General features: G+C 39.0%; 1 protein-coding gene across 5 annotated transcripts in view; it reads left to right on the top strand.

The window, feature by feature from the left end:
* Dnah9 (dynein axonemal heavy chain 9) overlaps positions 1–22,269 on the top strand; it is a 335,545-nt gene that overhangs the window by 223,754 nt on the left and 89,522 nt on the right. For all 5 annotated transcript variants that reach the window (XM_031353939.1, XM_031353935.1, XM_031353934.1 and 2 more), the window contains one exon: positions 17,826–18,251. In XM_031353939.1, coding sequence (XP_031209799.1) covers positions 17,826–18,251 — 426 coding nt within the window. The remainder of the gene's footprint in view (positions 1–17,825; positions 18,252–22,269) is intronic.

Here is a 22,269-nt window from a genome sequence, read left to right as displayed (position 1 = left end):
TGATCCATTTGGACTTGAGCTTTGTACAAGGAGAAAGGAATGGATCGATTTGCATTTTTCTACATGCTCTCCTTTTTCATGAAGAATTATTTTTTATTTTTATATAATCAATATCCATTTGGGGTTTTTTTCCTGTGTTTTAGGGATCAGAGCTAAAGATCATTGTCCAAAACAATGTTGTATAGGTTTTCCCTAGTTTAATCTCTAGTTATCTTACAATTTCAGGTCTTAGACTTGAATCTGTGATGCATTATTAACTGTTTTTTATATGTGTTATGAGTATTTTTTTTCAATCCTTTGCATTTGAAGGCCCAGTTTTCTCACACTGTTTATTGAATGAGATCTATATTAGCATTTTTAATCAAGAATCAACTAACCATAGACTAATATGCTCAATTCCAGGTGTTTAGTTTTATTGATCACTTTGTCTATTGCTTAAGCCAGGATCACTTTGTAGTAGACTCTAAACTCAGGCAATATGATGCTTCAGTTTTATTCTTTGGGATTTGGGTATATTGTCTTATTTGTGAATGCATATGTACTTTAGGTTCAGATTTTCTCTATAAAAATGGCTTTTGAATTTTGAAGTGAATTACACTAAATCTGTAGATCACTTTGAGTCTTACGGACATTTTAACAATAGTAAGCTTTTCTAATCCATGGTCACATAAAATCTTTTCCTTTATCTTATGATTGTTATATAGTTTGCAGTGTTCTGTTCTCTCATCCTCTTGGTTAAATTTATTCCTAAGTGTTTTGTGAGCTTAGTATAAATGGGATTTGTGGTGGTTTGACTGAGAATGGCTCTTATAGGCTCGTATGCTTGAATGTTTGGTCCCCAGTTAGTAGAACTGTTTGGGAAAGATGAGACTGTATGGCCTTGTTGGAAGATGTATGTCACAGGAGATGGGCTTTGAGGTTTCCAAAGCTCATACCAGGCCTGTGAGTATGCATGTATACCTGTGCATGACTGCATGCATGAATGTGTTCATGTGTGTACACATGTGTGCACATCTGCACCTGCTTCCTGTAGATCAGGATGTACCTCTCAGCTAATTCTCCAGCATCGTGCCTGCATGTTGCCACTCTCCCTACCATGTTGATAATGGACTAACCCTCTGAAACTTTAAGCACGTCTCAATCAAATGCTTTCTTCTATAACTTGCCTTGGTTATAGTGTCTCTTCACAACAATAGAGTAGTAACTAAAACAGGATGATTCTCTTTGCTTCCTTTTTAGAACCAGCATTGTCAATGTGGAGAAATGCTGCTGCCTTTTGTGCATGATTATTTTTTTGTCTCCTACAACTTAACTAGATCAATGTGTTAGTCTCAACAGTTGGTTTGTGGAGTTTAAGTTCTATATATAGCAACAGTTTGCTCTATCCTTTTCCTACTTACATGCCTCTTATTTGTGTGTGTGTGTGTGTGTGTGTGTGTGTGCATGTATTACTTTACTTCTACTACAAAGACTTGAACTCCAATGTTGAATAAAGTGGAAAGGTTGGGCATAATGTTCATCTTCCAGACCTTAGAGGAAATAATTTCAGTCTCCCATCATTGTACATAATGTTAGCTGTGTATTTGCCTTATGTGAAGTGTATCCTTTCTTCTTATTAAGTTGTACTGAAGTGCATCCATTCTATACCTAATTCATCAAGTGTTTCTGTCATAAAAAAAAAACTTGAATATTGTTAAAATATTGTTATCACTTTTCTATGTCTAAGAAAATGACTTTTGTCTTTTAATCTTAATTATTTAATCCTTTAATTATTGAACTAACTTTGCATCCCATGGATAAATCCCATTGATATTGGTGAATGATCCTTTCAAAAGTATTGTGAAATGAAACTTGCTACCATCTTATTGATGATTTTTATTGGGCTGTTGGGCTATGGTTTTCCTGTGAGGTCTTTTGCGTCTTTGGTGTCAGAGAAATGCTGGCTTCATAACAGAATTTGAAAGTATTTCTTCCTCTGTGTTTTTGAGTTTGATGTTGTTATTGTTATAAGAATTTACAGTGCATTCTTGTTAAGTCATCTTTAAAGGTTTAATGAAATTCTTCAATGAACCCACCAGACCTTGGGCTTGGGTATCTATTTAATAGAGGATTTTCATACCCAATTCCATCTCCTCACTCATTATCAATCTATTTAGAACCTCTATTTCTTCATGGCCCATTCTTTTATATGCAAGCTGGTCAATTTCTCCTAGCTTTTCCAACATAGGGGTATGACTGTTCAGGGAAGTCTCCTATAATCTTTTATATAAGTAGTCTTTTTAAACCAGAAGTTTGATCCTCCATTGATTTTCCTTATATCTAGAATACAGTCCAAAATGGTCATCATGACTACAAGACACCATAAAATTTCCCCTATGAAGCCTCTTCTACCACCCCAACTGTTATGTCTTCATTACCACTCTCCTCTGCCCATGCCAAACTCTCTCTGTAGCCCCATAAATCCAGCCACAGCCAAGAACTCTGAATGAACACGTGCAGAATGTTCATTCCCTACTCTTCTGCTCTTCTGTCAGGTATTTTCTCAAATTACATTAACAAATAAAAATATCAATATCAGAAGATTAAGGTATACATGAAAACCTATAATCCAAAGCAATGGTAATAATTATGTACACAAAATGTTAACCAGAAATTTTATATAATCATTCAGAGAAGGAGATCATTAAAGTTAAATAATAATATTCTATGCTCAAAGTCACTTAATGTTTGAAAAGAAAAAATAGATGCATGAACATACTCTTTGTTGATAAGACAACTGAGGGACTGACAGTGAAGGAAAGTGCATGTGGTGGCTTCTGGGGGGCCACCGTCAGTATACACTGGGCTTTCATGTGCCCTTAGCTTTCTATCATGTTATGGTTTATAAGCTATGCATGTATAATACACAACAGAAACAATCCCTTCTCAATGACTTGATGAGTTCAGAAGAGGGCAGAGCCTGACCTCTAGTTTCCTAACTGCCTGACCAGGTAGGAAACAGAAAAGAAATTAAATTAAAATTGCAAATATTATTAGGACAGAATCAGTGGTGGGAAGAGATATCCCACTTAGGAAAAACATTTGCAAAAATATGGAAGCATGAGGGGCTCAGTGTGAGTGATCTGTAGATATAGAAGTTGGTGGGTCTGATGCTGGTAAGACAAGAGAGGTTGAAAAGTAAGCCCAGCAACGCTAATGTATACCTGTAAGGAGTTTTTACCCTCCACAGGTGGTAAGGGTCAAATGGATCTTTGTTTGCTTGTTTGTTTGTTTTGATCATTTTGATGGAGTAAGATGAATCAAGGAGGCTGATGTGTAGTTAGAGCATATACTGCTTCATGAACTGGAAGGCTCCTGGACATTATCCGCAAACCCTTTGGTATTCTCAGGACTCTGGCACTTAAGAACCATGTCCCTGTTTGCTCATTATTCTAGACGTTAGGAATAAATCTTTAGTTGATGCATAAACAATACCTGTAAATCAGAGCTCAGTAGTAACTCTGTGTATTCTGTCCCCATCCTAGCAGTTTTATTTTGCTTTTATTACTGAGATGAAATAAATCCAGTGCAACTTTCCTGCCTTAGTTTAGAAGTGTTTTATCTTTTAATGTCATGGCCTTTTTCCTTCCACAGAGTTACCTGTAATTTTCTATTTCCCATGGACTTTAAAGTGAATTTATTTTTGTTATAAGCAAAATATGCAGCAGCACTTTCATCACTAAATAATTCAAATGGCATAGAACCTGTAAACTCAAATATAAAACCTCTCCCATTTCTCCCCCACGTACAGTTTTCCTATAGATTGGTCCCTGTGACAATCAAAGGGTCTCCACACCAATGTATTCACATTTCTTGAAGCATGCATAAAGATACATTATATTTTGGCTAGGTATAGTACATAACAATAATTTCAGTACTTGGGGAGGAAGAAGCAGGAAGACTGATGAAAACATAAGATCAGGGCTATATAGAAAGTTCTAGTCCAACCATAGCTATAAAAGAAAAGTATATAAATATAAATGTAGGTTGATGCTACTAACTTAATTCCTCTTTTGATTGTATATATTTGAGATATGCAACATGATGTTTTAATGTCTGTAGTGAAATAATCATTCAAGAAAATTTACCAACAAGAGGAGGTCAAAGGAATATGAATTGCAAAGGAAGAAGTCAAAATATCACTATTTTCAGATGATATGATAGTATACTTAAGTGACCCCAAAAATTCCACAAGAGAACTCATAAAGCTGATAAACAACTTCAGCAAAGTGGCTGGATATAAAATTCACTCAAACTAATCAGTAGCCTTCCTCTACACAAAGGATAAACAGGCCAAGAAAGAAATTAGGGAAATGACACCCTTCACAATAGTCACAAATAATATAAAATACCTTGGTGTGACTCTAACTAAGCAAATAAAAGATCTGTATGACAAGAACTTCAAGTCTTTGAAGAAAGAAATTGAAGAAGATCTCAGAAGATGGAAAGATCTCCCATGCTCATGGATTGGCAGGATTAATACAGTAAAAATGACCATCTTATGGAAAGCAATCTACAGATTCAATGAAATCCCCATCAAAATTCCAATTCAATTCTTCATAGAGTTAGAAAGAACAATTTGCAAATTCATTTGGAATAACAAAAAACCCAGGATAGCAAAAACTATTCTCACCAATAAAAGAACTTCTGGTGGAATCACCATCCCTGACCTCAAGCTGTACTACAGAGCAATAGTGATAAAAATTGGATGGTGTTGGTACAGAAAATGGCAGGAAGATCAATGGATCAATTGAAGACCCAGAAATGAACCCACACATATATGGTTACTTGATATTTGACAAAGGAGCTAAAACCATCCAGCGGAAAAAAAGACGTCATTTTTAACAAATGGTGCTGGTTCAACTTGCAGGTAAGCATGTAGAAAAATGTAAATTGACCCATTCTTATCCCCTTGTACAAAGCTCAAGTCCAAGTGGATCAAGGACCTCCACATAAAACCAGATACATTCAAACTTATAGAGAAGAAAGTGGAGAAGAGCCTTGAACACATGGGCACAGGGGAACATTTCCTGAACAGAATACCAAAGTTTATGCTCTAAGCTCAAGAATCAACAAATGGGACCTCATAAAATTGCAAAGCTTCTGTAAAGCAAAGGACACTGTCAATAGGACAAAATGCCAACCAACAGATTGGGAAAAGAGCTTTACCAAGGCTACATCCAATAGAGGGCTAATATCCAATATATACAAAGAACTCAAGAAGTTAGACTCCAGAGAATCAAATAACTCTATTATAAATGGGGTACAGAGCTAAACAAAGAATTTTCAACTGAGGAATCCAATGGTTGAGAAACACCTAAAGAACTGTTCAACATCCTTAGTCATCAGGGAAATGCAAATCAAAACAACCCTGAGATTCTACCTCACACCAGTCAGAAATGACTAAAATAAAAAAACTCAGTTGACAGCAGATGCTGGTGAGGATATAGAGAAATAGGAACACTCCTTCATTGCTGGTGGTATTGCAAGCTGGTACAACCACTCTGGAAATTAGTTTGGTCGTTCCTCAGAAAATTGGAGACAGTACTACCTGAGGATCCAGCTATACCACTCCTGGGCATATACCCAGAAGATGCTCCACCATGTTCATAGCAGCCTTATTTATAAGAGCCAGAAACTGGAAAGAACCCAGATGTCCCTCAACAGAGGAATGGATACAGAAAATGTGGTACATTTACACAATGAAGTACTACTCGGCTATTAAAAGTGATGAATTCATGAAATTCCTAGGCAAATGGATGTATCTGGAGAATATCATCCTGAGTGAGGTAACCCAATCACAAAAGAACACACATGGTATGCACTTACTGATAAGTGGATATTAGCCCAAAAGCTCCCAATAGTCAAGATACAATTCACAGACCACATGAAGCTCAAGAAGAAGGAAGGCCAAAGTGTGGGTGCCTCGGTCCATCTTAGGAGAACAAAATACTCACAGGAGCAAATGTGGAGATAAAGTGTAGAGCGGAGACTGAAGGAAAGGCCATCCAGAGACTGTTCCACCTGGGGATTCATCCCATATACAGTTAGCAAACCCATACACTATTGTGGATGCCAAGAAGTGCATGCTGACAGGAGCCTGATATAACTGTCTCCTAAGAGGCCCTGCCAGAGCCTTACAAATACAAAGATGGATGCTTGCAGCCAACCATTGGACTGAGCATGGGGTCTCTGATAGAAGAGTTGGTGAAAGGACTGAAGGAGTTGAAGGGGTTTGCAACCCCGTAGAAAGAACAACAATATAAACCAAGCAGACCCCCCAGAGCTCCCAAGGACTAAGCCATCAACCAAGGAGTACACATGGCTCCAGCAGTATATGTAGCAGATAATGACCTTGTCAGACATCAATGAGAGGAGAGGTCTTTAGTCCTATGAAGGCTCGATAGATACCCCAGTGTAGAGGAATGGAGGGCAGGGAGGTGGGAGTGGGTGGGTGAGTGGAGGAACACCCTCATAGAAGCAGAAAGAGGGAGGATGGGATAAGGTGTTTCCAGGAAAGGGGGGGGGAACTGGTAAATGGGACAACATTTGAAATATAAATAAGGTATAAAATTTTTAAAAAAGGAAAACTTACAAAACCATTTCACATACTTAGAGTATGTTCGGTATTTGTCTTAATTTCTTCTCCTATTGCTGTGATGCAAAACCCTGACAAAAGCAACTTGAATGTGAAGGGCTTCTTTTAGTTCACAGTCTCATGCTACAGTCCATCTCAGCAAAAGTCACAGTGGCAGGAGCTTGAAACAGCTGGACACAAAGCATCTATAGTCAAGATAGCAGCAACCAAGGAATGAATGCTGCATGCTTCTTAGCTTGTTTTCTTTATTTAATACAATCCTGAATCCCCTACCTAGGGAATGGTCCTATGTACAAGTGTGATAGGTCTTCCCATATCTATAAATATAGTCAAGATCTATAGGCGTGCCCAGAGGTCCATCACACAAGTAATTCTGGATTCTGTCAGGCTGACAATTAACACTGACTGTGTACTTTGGGTTTCTATTGTTGTGATAAATATCATAACTAAAATCAACTTGTAGGGCTGGAAGACAGGATAGATACTGTACCTTGTAACTCTAGGATCATACCTCATCACTGAGAGGAGTAAGGCAGGAATGAATTCCATTCTCAAGTCTTGGGTTGTCTTCACTATTTCCATCATCCTTAAGTATGTGTTTTCTTGAGCATCATTCTTATGTTTATTCTCCTCAGGCTTTTTCTTGATTTCACTGAACTGTTTCTAAGTATCTTCTTTAACTCCTTGAGTTCTCTGATAATGATTTGGATTATTCTTTTAAATTCTGTGTCCTGGAGTTCATCTAAGTAATTCACATTGGCAAACATTTTGACAAGACTGATAGGTTTTGGAGAGAACATGTTGACTTGATCTTTCATATTGTTGATATTTTTGTGATGACATATGGCTATGTGGACTTCATTTGTTTGGAATTTGTTATGGATGGGGTAGGGTAGAAAAGAAGGGAAGACATGGGGGCAAGTTGTGTCTATAGTTTGAAAATGGCTTGGGCAGATTGAAGTCAGATAGGCAGAGAGGACTTGGCTGGTATATAGGAAGTGCATCATGTTCAGAGTATAGAGTGTGGAGGACAGTCTGCCTGGGTTTAAAGGTTGTATATGACATGAGAAAGTCCTGTGGTTTGAGGGATAGGTGGGGAGGATCTTGACCTAAGCCTAGAACTCCTTCTCAATTAACTCAGGGAAGACCAAGCTAGGCCACTGTACTTATTGTGGTACCCAGTCTAAATCTGGTGAGTGGTAGGAAAAGCATGGAAGAGGAGTGGTTCACAGGTGTAACCCTGGAGGAGGATATGGGAAATTGGGGTATTTAGTGAGATCTTAGAGGCAGACTAGAAAGGACCTACGGGTAATTGCAGATAGGAAGGTCCTGCTGGAAGCCAAGAGCTTGACTGTGGTGTAGATGGCCCAATTTCATTTGAAATAACTTTTCTTCTTTCAACTAATTTACACTTATTGTTCTTAATTGCTTTTATTAATTCTTGGTCTATACATTGGGATACTCTTTTTCTATATCCTTCCATGTCATTTGGCTTTTTATCTTAATAATAAGCAATATAAAAACACATTTTATATTCAAATAACTTTTGGAATTCCAGCTTAAAAGGATTAGGCATTTTTTTTCCCTATTGAACTTCTCAGGAACCTTGTTATGGAATAACGTTGATCCTAAAAGTGACAGGCACTATATAAGGAAAATAAAACCTCTGATTAATTTATGAGCAGTCACACGAAGCCTGCGCAAAATGCTAATCACATGAATCTAATCAAACACCAATATGCAAACACGTAGTACAAGACAATAAACCATTTATATAGCATACCCATCATATTTCTGAGAAGAAAAGCTGAAAGTCCCTTTGAGAAATGGCAAAATGACTGTATTTGCTACTTCACTGTTGCTATGACAATATGACAGAAAAGGCAGAAGGGAGGCAAATGACTCATGTCTCAGAAAATCCCAGCCTCTAGGCCCCTGGTAAACAGATATAACAGCAGAAGCATGTGGTAGAGGGGAGTTATTTGTTTTGTGGTCAACCAGAAACAAAGAATAAGACAGTAAAGGAGCAGGGATAATATATTCCTAAGGACCCACCAACAGGGGACTGCTATCTCGATCTTGACTTCACCTCCTAAGATCCTATAGCTTTGACAAATAACACCACTATCTATGGTCTAAGCCTTCAAATCATGAGCCTTTGTGGTGGTAGGGGATGGGGGAGGATGGAATGACATTATATAGTCAAACAGTAACAATGGTGTTTAATACAATTCAATAACCATTACTTAGCAAAGCAGGAATGCCAGGGAATTTGGATATATTGCTGACAGCAGGCAGCTAACCCAACCCAAGAGCAAAGAACCCTACCTAAAAGGGCATGAGACACATTCCCATTAACATAGGGAAAGCACATCAAAACTCCCTTTGCTACTATTACTAAAAAGAATTTGTCCTAGATTCTTTTCTAATGCAATAATAAATAAAAAATATTAACTGCATACATACTATGGAACAGCAGATAAATGTGTTATTTTTCATAAAAGTTATAGAAATAAAGTAAAACAAATAAAAGGAAAGGGATAGGGTCTTATTGAAAAATAAATTATAAGATTTAATAGCTTTTCTAATATCAGCAGTAGCCAGTTGGAAAACAATTTCAAAATAACAACCAAAACATAACATACAAATAAGTGTAAGGAAATTTTCTGAAACTGTGAAGAAAGCTGTACCTTCTGTTTGAAGGATTCAGAAATGATGCAGAAAAAGACATAGATCAAGCTTAGTAATGTGATGACTACTTTCTCTATCATCATTCCTCCAGTTTACTCATAAATTACATGTAAATCTAACTGAAGACCAATTTGTTTTTAGCTTGTCTCTAATGTCATTATAAGTTCATATTTTTAATCAGTTTTATAATCTGAATCCTCTGAATGAAACTGGTAAGATTATGACATATTCAAGTGAGAGAAACAGTGCATCACTCATGTTAAATCATGATTTATAAAATAATGGCATAAGAAGTTTGATATTTTTAGTAAAAAAGGTTTAAAAATAGAATGAGTAACATGTATATGTAAGTCTTATAAATATATTATAAGCACATGCAGGTAAAGACATAGAAAGGGGGTACAAGACTAACAGGAAGACAGATCCAAAACAAACAAGCAAACAAAAAAAACCCTACTAGATAGAATACACCATGGCATAAATATCTTTTATTACTGAAGTTACGAGTGCTGTTCAGTTTCATTTTTTTCTTTGCAGAATTTTGCACGGTGTATCCTCCTCTAATGAAAGAGCAGGACACCACTACCTTGTGAAATACTGATGCATAGGAAAGAAATGAAAGTTTAAAAGAAGCAAACTTGGCATGAGTTCAATTTTTAGACTCATGAGAGCTTTCTTTTAATAGAAACAAAATACAATGTGAGTAGGAAAAACAGTACTAAATCTCACAACACAAAAACTTTAAACTGTTGGAGAGCACAAGACACCATAAAATCCCACAAAAGACTGACAGTACTTAAGAGAAAAGGTAGATAGCCCTTCTATGCAAAAAGATTTAGAACTGTGTTGAGAAGCATCCATGGACATCTCTCTCCTCTATTATTCATCCCATCAGTTTTCCCATTCTGTTGTTCCCATGACCCAGATGACTGGTTAGTATCAATGGTGCCTTTGTCCTCCAGCTTCCTTTGACCTTTGCCCCTATGAGCCCAGGAAGTCACAGGAAGAACATCCATGAAGATGCAGAAATGCATGCATTCCTTCAGCCTCAGCTCACCCACAGCTGGAGGTAACAGCTTCCTCAGATTCTTCGCATTCATCTACTTAGCCAAAACCCTAAGACAGCCTATCATCTTCTCCCTAGACAACTTTAGTTGCCTAACTTCCATATCCATTACTCCTCCTAGAAGTTTTCAAACCCCATATCAAGCTTTCAAAACATAAATGTCATCATTTCATTTCCGTTCTTAACCTTTCAACTGCTTCCCATCAAACTGAGAATAAAGAAAAACTACAATTTAATTAGCAGTTAGTACCTCTGGTTGGCTGAAACTCAATTGCTGTGATTGGCTGAAACACAGTTGATTTTATAAAAATATTTCTTAATTCTTTAAGAATTTCATAAATTGTGCTGTAAACATTTTCATCTCCTCTGCCACCTCCTCCAAGATCCACCCTCCTTTCCATAGCCACTCAACTTTGTCTTCATCTTTCTAAACCCACAGAATCCCATTAGTGAAGCCCATGTACTCTTAGTGTGTGGCCATCAACCTTGGTATCTGTTATGATGCTTCCCTTTTTATCTCTAATTATATTAATTTGGATCTTCTCTTGGGACTTTTAGATAATTTGACTAAAGGTTTATTAATCTTACTGGTTTTCCCAGACAACCATTTTCTCTTCATTCCATTGATTCTTTGTTTTGATTTTTGTTTTTGTTTTTTTTTTTTTATTTTTGTATTTTACTAACTTCATCCCTGAGTATGATTGTTTCTTGTTTTGCATTCTTTTGGGGTATTTTTTTTTCTTTTTGTTCTAGAGCTTTCAGATATATCATTAAGTTGCGAAATACCTATCCAAATTATTTTAGGTTGCCACTCAGTGCTACTTATCTCTTAAACCTGTCTTCATTGTGTCCCAAAGGCTTGGGCATGCTCTGTTTCCATTTTCATTCAATTCTAAGTTTTTCATTTCCTGACTGATTTCTGTCCTGACCCATTCATTAGTAAGTTACTCATTTTCCATGAGTTTGTATACTTTCTGTTGGTGTTGATATCCAGCTTTGGTCCATGGTGGTCAGATAGGATGCAGGAAGTTATTTCAATTTTCTTATATCTGTTGAGACTTACTTTATAAGCAAATATATAGTCAATTTTGGAGAAAACTCCATGAGTTGCTGGAAAGTGTTTGGGCAATAGGTTCTGTAAATGTCTACCAAGTCAATTTGATTTATGACATTGTACAACTCCAGCATTTTCCTGCTTAGCATTAGTCCATTGGCAAGAGTGCAGTGCTGAAGTTACCCATTATCACCATTTGAGGGTCAATATGTGATTTTTAGCTAGAGCAGTGTTGCTTTTATGAACTTGGGCACTCTATTGTTTGATGTGTAAATGTTTAGAACTGAAGTATCCTCTTGGTAGTCTTTCCTTTGGGTGTGTAGTATGCTTTTCTATCTCTTCCAGTTGTTTTTGGTTTGAAGTCTATTTTGTCAGATATAAAATAGCTACACTGGTTTTCTTTTTTAGGTCCACTTGCTTGGAATATCTTTTTCCATTCTTCTAGATATCTATCCTTGATGGTAAAGTGTTTTTCTTAAAAGCAGACGAAAAATGGATTCTGTTTCATAATCTAGTCTGTCAGTCTGCCTTTTTATTGGGAAATTGAGACCATTGATGTTGATAGTTATCAATAAACATGTTACTGATTCTTGTTATTTTTTGTTATGGTGTAGGTTTTTCACCCCTTCATTTGATTTACTTTCCTGGGGTTATTTGTTCCTTGTGTTTTCTTGGGTGTGGTTAACCTCTTCAGACAGAAGTTTTCCTTCTTGTACTTTCTGTTGAACTGGATTGGTAGATATATACTGCTTAAATTTGGTTTTATTGTTGAGTGGTTTTCTTTCTCCATCTTTTATGATTGATAGTTTTACTGGGTATAGTAGTCTGGGATGACATTTTTTATCTTTCAGAGCTTTTAAGAATATCTATCTGGGCTTTTCCAGCTTTCAGAGTCCTCATTGAAAAAATCAGATTTAATCTGATGGGTATGCCTTTATGTTACTTGGTTTTCCCCTTGCTTATTTCTATACTCTTTCTTCACTTGTATTTAGTATTTTTCACATATATTTAGCATTTTTATTATTATATGTCATAAGGAATTTCTTTTCTGATCTTGTCTAGTTGGTGTTCTGTATGTTTCTTATACCTTGATAGGCACCTCCTTCTTTAGGTTGGGGAAATTTTTTTCTATGGTTTTCTTGAAAATATGTTCTGTGCCTTTGACCTGGGTTTCTTCTCCTTCTCTATCCCTATTATTCATACAGTTTATTTTTTCATAGTGTCCCAGATTTCCTGTTTTGTACATAATTTTTTTTTAAGATTTAACATTTTCTATGGCTGAGGCATCCATTTCTTCTATCATGTCTTTAATACATAATATGTTCTTGTCCATGTCTTATATTCTGTTAGTGAGGTTTACCTCTGAGGTTTTTGTTCAACTTCTAAAATGTTTTACTCCTGTTTGGGTTTCCTTTAGTTATTCTATTTCTATTTAATATCTTAAACTGTTTTTATTATTGTATTCTACAGCTTCATTGTATTTTCACAGACTTTATTAAGTGATTTATTCAATTTTTCTTTAAAGTCCTTGACAATATTTATAAATGCTATTTTGAAATCTTTGTCTTATGCTTCATCTATACTACATTCCTTAGGACCAATTGTAGTAGGATTTTGGTGGAAGCATATGGTCTTGTTCATGTTTGTGGTTTTGTACTGGTGTCTAACCATGTGGAGTTGGGATGATTGAAGTAATTCTGAGTGTTTGTATCTGGCCTTTGTTTGGTGGGTATTCGATTGTTTGATTTATGTTATACTCCTTGGATTTTAGGAAAGTGTGGTAGCTGTGTGTTCCCTGGAAAGGAATTCTTCTGGACGTCACTGGGTGGCAGAGAGGATTAGTGATGGGCTAGAAGAAAGGTTGAGAAGAAGCTATGGGAAAGAGATATGGGGATCCTTTGCACACCAAAAGTTGGGGTATGGAGTTAGAGGTGTGGTAGGAAGAGAGACTCCTGCAAGTAGACTACAGCAGGACAAATGATATGTCTTGAGAGACAGAGATGACAGGGCCAGGGGACTCTGGGTTTTTACCAAGAGTTGGAATCTCTAGTGAATAGAGTTGAGGTGGGAAGAGAAACACCTGCAAGCAGGCTGCTGCAGAGCTGAGATTGGGACTGGAGGGGTCATAATGGAGGACAGGAAGGACAGTGAAAACCACCTACCAGTGTCCTTTCCAGGTATAGCCAATGGGGGTCTCTGGTAGAAAGTGTTTCTGTAGACCAATGGCTAACACAAGGAATGAGGATGGCCAAGGAGGAAGGAACAAGAGGGTCAGCACAATGGAGCTAATCTGGGTGTACACTAAGAGCTGGCAGAATCTTCAGGGAATACAGGTAGGATAAAAGGAGGGGCACCTGCAGGCAGGCTGCTATAGGACTGGAAATGAGACAGGAGAGATTGTAATAAAGGGCAGGAGGGAGAATGAAGATTGCCTGTCTGAGTCCCAGGGTACTGTAGCTCCTGTGTTATATGTGTTCTTGCTATGGCCTTCCAATCTGCTCATTCATCAGTCTACAACTGTCTCCTAAAGATCTCTGCAAAGCTGTTCCTTCCCACTTCTTTCATCTTGGCTAGAATGTTGATCTTTAAAGAGACCTCCCCAGATCTGCCTCCTTAGTTACAGTGGGATCCTCCTGTCCCAAGTGATCCCCTTCTTGTCAGCACAGGCATGTGTGGGTTTTCTCTCACTATGAAAGAGCCAGCAAGATGACTCAGTAAGTAAAGGCACCTGCTACCAAGACCAACTACCCAAGTTTGATCCCTGGGCTCCACATAGTGTAAGGACAGAACTCACTATCACATGTTATCCATATGTGCACCATTACACATGGACCTGCACCCATACACAGACAAGTAAATGTACAAGAATGTTTTACAATATAATAATCAAATTTATCTATTCATTATTTTACTGATTTAAATGGGTGACAAGATTTTGGTTTTTTTATTTAACTCCTCCCCTATCTTTAAACACTTGAAACCATGCCTGACACATCCAAAATAAATATTTATTTAACCCAAGGCTAGTCATATACATTTATTTATGTGTTTATTTATTTATCCATTCATTCATTTAACAAAAACTTATTGATTGCTCTTTGTGTGCTAGGCAGTCATGAAGTAAGACTCCCTGCCCCTAGGAAGCTTAAATTCTAGCAGAGGCCAAATATCACTACTCTATCTAAAGTAGTAAAACATAACAGATGCTATGAGGGGAAAATGTGGAACAGAGAAGCAGACTACTGGGACAGGCAGCTGAGGAGTGAAGGTGAAGGAGACAGATGGCTTCTGTGCTACAGAAGGTAGCATAGCTTACTTAGTCAGAAAGGGGTGTGGCAAGCAGGCTCACAGCAGTCATAGCCGTCATTTCTGCAAATGAAGGTCCCTGCTTCTGATGCCATAGGATTGCAGCAATATGTTTTTCCCCTACTGACTTAAAGATTCAAAAGGCAAGAAAATCAAGGCCTAAACCCTCAGCCAAGTTTTATTGAAAGTATGTGTGTGTGCGTGCACTCGCGAGCTCACATACACACACACACACACACACACACACACACACACACACACACAAAAGAAAAAGAGGGTGATTACAATAAAGACCAGCCATTAACATTAACATTAAACATTAACATCACTAACATTGACAATGCTTTCGCAGTATTTACAGTATGCTAATGATATTTGACTCCTGCCCCAGTGCCCCAGAGAGAGATGGATTCCTCTCATCTGTCGTATGAGACTGGGTGGAGGGACGCCAAGTGCTCCTAATGTGTGTTCACTGAACATAGTGTCTATTTCCTTCTGAGGGATGTTCCTTCTAACCTTGTGTTCCTCCTAGTCACATAAGAACTGTCTGCCCTGTGGTGCCTGGCTTAAAGCCCATGCCTCACTAAACAAGATCTTTTCTTAGGCGTTTTTTAAAGTATTGGCTCCTATTGGAGGAAAAGGTGTTTCCCTCCTGCTTTGCAAGCATTCTAAGTCCAATTTAAAGAGTGTCTGCTAGACAGCACTAGAGAGAGGAAATCAGGTTCGTAGACAAACATGGATCCCTGTTCTCACCAGGAAGAAAACTACAGGAAGCCAACAAGGAGGTAGGGATAACTGTTTTGGATTGCAGTAAGTTTTCTGAAGAAAATCACCAAGTTATTAAGATAGGAAAAGATTAAGAAACAGAGATGGGTGCGGGGAGTCTCCCTGAGTAGAAAATGCTTGAATTAAGATCTTAAGGGATGGGGCAGTATCAGTCATGGAAATAAATGTCTTGGGAACAAATATTTTCATAGGGATCCTAGGATAGAAATGAACTTCATAAACCAAAAGCCACCAAAAAGAAATGTATTAGTCAGTATCGCAGCACTATAATAAATAATTCACACTGGCTGCTTGTAGTAAATACAGCTTTATTTAGGCTTATGATTCTCATTGCTCAAGACCAAAATCAGTCCTCGGTCAAGGATGGTGCATCGATGTAGGGGCTAGTGTTTAACCCTCCAGCCAGGAAGAAAAAAAAAAATAAAACCTGAATCTGGCAAGCCTCTTTGGGACCATGCCCCTCATTAAACCAGATACTTGCTACTAGGCTCCCGGAACAACCAATGCATCTTGTAATGAGTAATGCTGCCTTTGACACAAAGTTCTGTACTTTCGGGAGCATCTTCTAAATCCCATCAGGAAACATTTGTGATTTGAAAGTAGGGAAAGAGTCCCAGGACAGAATCAGCCATGTGCCTTGCAACATGAGGAAACCAGTGTACAAAAATGAACACCCACAGTAAGACCCAGAAGCAAGAGAAGGGACTGAGTTCCCTGTGGACACTCATGTAGTCCTGCTTTTCTCTGCCACATGACCCACCCTTCCTAGACAAATGAGCCATAAAAGAAAGCCCATGTCCACTCCAGTGGCGTTTCTGTCTCTTAGACCAACATAGTCACCATTGGTTTCTAGATGTATATGGATACGAAAAGGGTTGATAATTTTTCATTGAAATTGTAACAGCACTAGATCTGGATTATAGTCCTCCTATATCTTTACATCTGTTTTCTATTAATTACACCCATTGACTATGCCTAATTCACTAGTTGAGATGGTGAAGATTCTTGCTCCAGTGCATTTGTTTCCTTACTGTACCCTCTCTCATCTCCTCATCCCCTCCTGAGCTAGTACCCACTTATATCAGTGCCGTTCTTCACTCCTGCCCCTGACAGAGTGTTGCGATCAAATGTGAGAAGAGTAAGTGCAACCTGATGAGTACAGTACTGGTGTTTATCTGAGTATAGTTTCAAGGTTGACCACTCTGGACAAGACAACCAACAAGGGGACTTCAGGCATGTTCTCTCTATATATTTTTATGTGTACACACACACAAATATATATTTGTAAGGTAACTGAAAAAGGCTGGAGAAAGGAAAGAGAAGGCAGAGGTGATGTAATTCTATTTCAATTTAAAACATCTTTTAAAATATGAAAAAAAAATATAAATGGAGCATCTGCTTCACCCCACCTCCACTTTTGCCTGGTGTTAGAACTGATCCCCGTCATTGCAGATTTCCAGGTTATTGAGCAGTTTGAGTTCATTGGTGTAAAGTCTTAAAGTTTGAAACAAGATCCTCCCCATCCCACTTTAAAAATTACTCATGCAAAAAGAGGCTTTCTGATCTTTCTCTGAATATCCCAGCTTTCCTTTGAATTGGAGTCACGTGCTCATCCCTGCAGCCACAATTGCATGTCCAGATTAGCGATGTCTTGGTTCTGGGTTACAGATGAGGACACCGAGGACTGGGAAGCCTAAATATCAAGGTCAACTTCTTTCTGCTGCAAAGGTCACACCTGAGACCAGTCAGGGGCAGTTGACTCCCGAACTACTCCTAGCTTTCAGTCTGAATTATTTCTTGGCAAAAACTGCCACTGTAATTCAGGACAGTCAAGTGTATTTAGAATGAGCTCAGGGAAGAAAGCAGTTTAATTAAAAGAAAAAAAATTAGTTGAGTTTCAGCACTATTCTCTTCAATCCAAGATGGAAATTAATTTATAATAACCTTATCTTTTATTCATGTCATGCTGCATGTTTCAGAGTATATTGGCATCCTTTTATTTCTCAGCTAGATGTGAAATAATGGTGTGTTTCTAATGGGCTGTAAGTCACTTAGTGCTCAAAGAACATAGTTGAGTCTTGGGTAACCATTCAGGGAAGTCTGCAGCCACAGGGGAGTCACTCTGCTTTGCTTTTGATGAGTCATGATATTTAAAATTCAGAGGGCTGCTGCAGGCTTCAAAGCAGCCTGTTCAGATTGATCACTCCACAGCCTAACTCCATTAGCAGCCCAGGACAAAAAGAACTCATCCATTTTATTCTAACAACCTCCTCCTCTCTTCTCAGACCAACCTGACAGAGCTGAAGTCATTTGGTTCCCCACCTCTGGCCGTCAGCAATGTCAGCGCTGCAGTGATGGTTCTCATGGCCCCAGGGGGCAAGGTGCCCAAAGACCGCAGCTGGAAGGCTGCCAAGATCACCATGGCCAAGGTGGACAGCTTCCTAGATTCCCTAATCCACTTTGACAAGGAGAACATTCATGAGAATTGCCTCAAAGCCATCAGGCCCTACTTGCAAGATCCTGCATTCAACCCAGAGTTTGTGGCCACCAAGTCCTATGCAGCTGCAGGCCTCTGCTCTTGGGTCATAAACATTGTGAGGTTCTACGAGGTCTTCTGTGATGTTGAACCAAAGCGCCAAGCTTTGAACAAAGCCACCTCAGACCTCACAGCTGCCCAAGAGAAGCTGGCAGCCATCAAAGCCAAGATCACAGTAAGTGAACCTAGAACCCTCCTTCGGAACACTGCCAAAGGATAAAACGCATGGCACTCTCTGGTAATCTCCAGAGCCTGACAATATAATGCCTAAGGAGAAACCAAATGTTCATGCAGAAATCCATACCTTTTCAACAGGGACAACTTTCTACATTTCTTTCTCCAACACATATGGGCCAAACAAGTAAAACCAACTGGGCAATTGGTTTATTACTCTAGGCCAAAAGAATAGAGGGGGGATAAGATTGTTCTTCTATAGAGAAAATAGAGCTAGGCGGTAGTGGCACACGCCTTTAATCCCAGCACTTGGGAGGCAGAGGCAGGCAGATTTCTGAGTTCGAGGCCAGCCTGGTCTACAAAGTGAGCTCCAGGGCAGTCAGGGCTATACAGAGAAACCCTGTCTCGAAAAACCAAAAAAGAAAAAAGAAAATAGAGCCCTGAAACATATACCAGACTTAGCAGACTGAGAGAGGGATCAATGGAGTCTCAGTTGCTCCCTCATCAGCCAAATATAAACTAAATGGTCTTGCGCTTACAAAAGGTTAAGGCTTTGAGATGCTTTCCTCCTTAAAATGTAGGTTGGAATTGTCTTTACTTCACTTTTTCTACCTACTATTTCCAGTTCTAGCCATTTGTGAAGCTGCTTCACTTTCTACAGTGTGACCATGTGGGCACCGTGTGTGAGATCTTCACTGTTTTAGGGATGTACTTAAAAACAAAGAATATTAATGGCACAAGTCTGTAGTGCCAGCACTCAGGAGGCTCAGGCAAGAGAAGTTTGAGGCCAGCCTGAGCTACTTAGTAAGATTAAATTAAGTAAATGTGCATTATAGTGGTCCTTGCTCCATCCAGAGCTTGTTAGCCTTTATAAGCACCACACATCATTAAATCTGTTTCACTCAGGTTTGAGGGCTTGTTATGACCTTGGGCTCACACTCACTAGAGAGAGGAGTACCTAAATTTCACCTTCACTATTGTAATAGATACCCGAGCAGGCTGGGTAGAACACAGGCAGTTTGGTAGAGCTCTTATACAGCACAAATGATGCCCTGGACTGGAATCTCAGCCAAAAAGAAGATTAAAAATTAGTGAAGTGAGAGGTAGCAATCAGAAGGTTTAAGATAGCATAGTTTAATAAAACTGCCTATCTCCACTAAGTCCCACCCCTCACCAAGAAGCTATTCACAGTGAATACCTCTGAGAAAAGGAAAATCAGTTTTCCCTACTGGGTGTAACAACTGCACTCTGGAGCAGCTGGAAAGCCCAGGAATAGCTAGTGGCCAGAAAATGATCTACATGGCTCCTGTTGAGGGTTTTTTCCACTTTTTAAAATTTGTTTTGCTATTTTTATCTTACTGATTTTTTGTTTTGTTTTGACTTGTTTTGTTTGTTTTCGTTTTTCCTGATTTGCTTTTTCCCCAAGAGAATGTGTGTGTGTGTGTGTGTGTGTGTGTATGTGTGACAGAGAGAGAGAGAGAGAGAGAGAGAGAGAGAGAGAGAGAGGGAGAGGGAGAGGGAGAGGGAGAGGGAGAGGGAGAGGGAGAGGGAGAGGGAGAGGGAGAGAGAGGGAGGGAGGGAGGGAGGGAGGGAGGGAGAGAGAGAGAGAGAGAGAGAGAGAGAGAGAGAGAGGACAGGAAGTTGGTTTGGGTAGGGAGGTAAGGAGAATCTTAGAGGAGTTAGGGGAGAGGAAAGAATATGATCAAAATATACTACATGGAAAAAAAATCAACTAAGTAATTTGTCCATCTCAACAGACCTTCAGTCTCAGCTGTAATATTTACTTCTTATGTCTTCAGAGTGCTCAGACATCAGCTCCCAGAAGGAAACTAGACAGAATAATAGTACCTGCCTTGTGGGATTGTCCTGAGAACAGAAGGCAACCAAGCGTGGAGCATGAGCCCGAGGCAGCCTGTGTCAAAGTGAACAGCAAGAAAGGCCGTAGGGACCAGGATCATCACTCTCCCTGCTCTCCCCCTCCCCACACACCTGTTTCTTGTGCTGCCAGTGACATGCACATGCAGTCACGTGCATGAGTTCAGTTACTGCCATGATCAAGTGCAAACCAAACAATGTTCAGGATCTCCTGTACCTCCACATGCATTCTAAACAAATAAGATTCCTGCTACAAATTTGTGGTGATGTCAATGTAGATGATACAGATTGAGAATTAGGATTGTCTATGTGCTTTGACGTAGACAAAATGGTTCATTGATGTTCTGCTGAAAATCTGAACATAAAAGCTCTAGGTGGCAGACCATTGCAGCTAGTCTCTCTGTGTAATACAAATACATGAGACTGGGATGTAGCTCAAAAGCAATGTATTTTAGGCCTGGGGCTCAACCCATTGCATCTTATAACAATACCTTGGGTGAAGGAATTAATCTCCTCTGAATACCTGCTTTAGAACCTCAGGTGTTCATGGACCATTTACTTAAAACAGGTTGGGGATAGTCATAACCAGTCATCCACAAGTACGAAAACCTTAGCCTCCCCATTGCAGCTTTTTTGGGGGGAAAAAACCTTCCTAATAATTTTCATATTGTTCAGTCTTTCCCAGAAAAGTGTAAAGAACTGAATTTTTAAAGACTTGTTACTCAAGTTATTTTAACTAAAGGAACATTTGGTACAGAGGGTATGTTTTAGAAATGTTTATACCTTCCCAGTAGCCAAATTCACATGATGGGCCCACTCAACCTGGGAATGTAAGAAGACTTTGAAAAGAACACTTGGCTACCATAGCAAGTGTTCCTTTTCTGCCAAAACATTTCCTGCTTTTAACCACCTCCTCTCCTTCCCATGCTTATACATAGGCCTGTTAACATCCCAAGAACACAACCAACCACTTGCTACTAAATCACAGAAAAAGAGCTAGCACCCATCCTTTATATGGAAGCCCACCTGGGTCAAAAAGATCTCTCTCCAGGTGCTGCTGAGATCACCATCGCCTTCTCCCCTCACACATGAATAGTCATACATTTACCTTTACACACACACACACACACACACACACACACACACACACACACAAGCAAGATCTGGAACTGAAACAATGGCTCAGTGGTTAAGAGCCCTTGCTAAAGTTAGGTTCCCAGGACCCATATCAGGCATCTCATTTATCTCGTAGTCTCCTATAACTCCAGCTGTAACTGTAACCTGTAACGTGAGTTCAGACACACACACACACACACACACACACACACACACACACTTGCTTTGTTAACAGAATTGGTCAGAGTGGTAGATTTGGGGTGGTTTTTGTTTGACCATCTATATTTTTATTTTCTACAATAGGCATATATTGACATTACAATTTACAAAGGATGGTGGTAACAAGAACAAGTTGGACATTTTCATTGGGAAATATCAAACAGTAGAAAAAGTCTTCATTAGATACAACAGTCCTCTTTTAATTCTTTGATCTGCTTAGACCAGTTGAGGCCATCTCAGAGCCTGTTACATGGGAACTGAACTATCTCCTTGGGTCTATATCTCATATCTGCAGATTACTGAAGAACTTGCTGTCTTAGTTAACATTCCATTGCTGTGAAGAGACACTATGACCAAGACAACTCTTATAAAAGCAAGCGCCCCAGTTAAATGCTTTCTTTTATACTAGTTGCCTTGGTTATGGTGTCTCTTCTCATCAGTAAAACAGTGACTAAGACTGTCGCTAACATTGAAAATATCAGATAATTTTACATAGAAGTGTGATTTTTGATCATTTTACAAACAATCGAAAGCTTCCCATAATCATTCACTGCCCTGAAGTTACTTAGTGTCTTCCTGTTGGAGCGAATGGCCAGCCATGTTGCACTTGGCTATCAGCCCAGTCGGTGCATGTTTGCTGATACTGGACTGGTGTCAGGCAGGTCCTCATTATCTTCTTGCTACTTTTAACATTTGACTTCTTTCCATATGCTAGGCTGATATTTATACTCCCTGGTGTACCTTATTCAGGCAACTGATGGGTCTAAGTTGTTTATTTCGACGTCTTCCAAGAAAACTTGTGACAACTA

This window comes from Mastomys coucha, unplaced genomic scaffold (assembly GCF_008632895.1).
Source record: "Mastomys coucha isolate ucsf_1 unplaced genomic scaffold, UCSF_Mcou_1 pScaffold5, whole genome shotgun sequence".
NCBI classification, from domain to species: domain Eukaryota; kingdom Metazoa; phylum Chordata; class Mammalia; order Rodentia; family Muridae; genus Mastomys; species Mastomys coucha.
The sequence above is the reverse complement of the archived record's forward strand: the minus strand, read 5'-3'. Positions and strand labels throughout refer to the sequence as shown.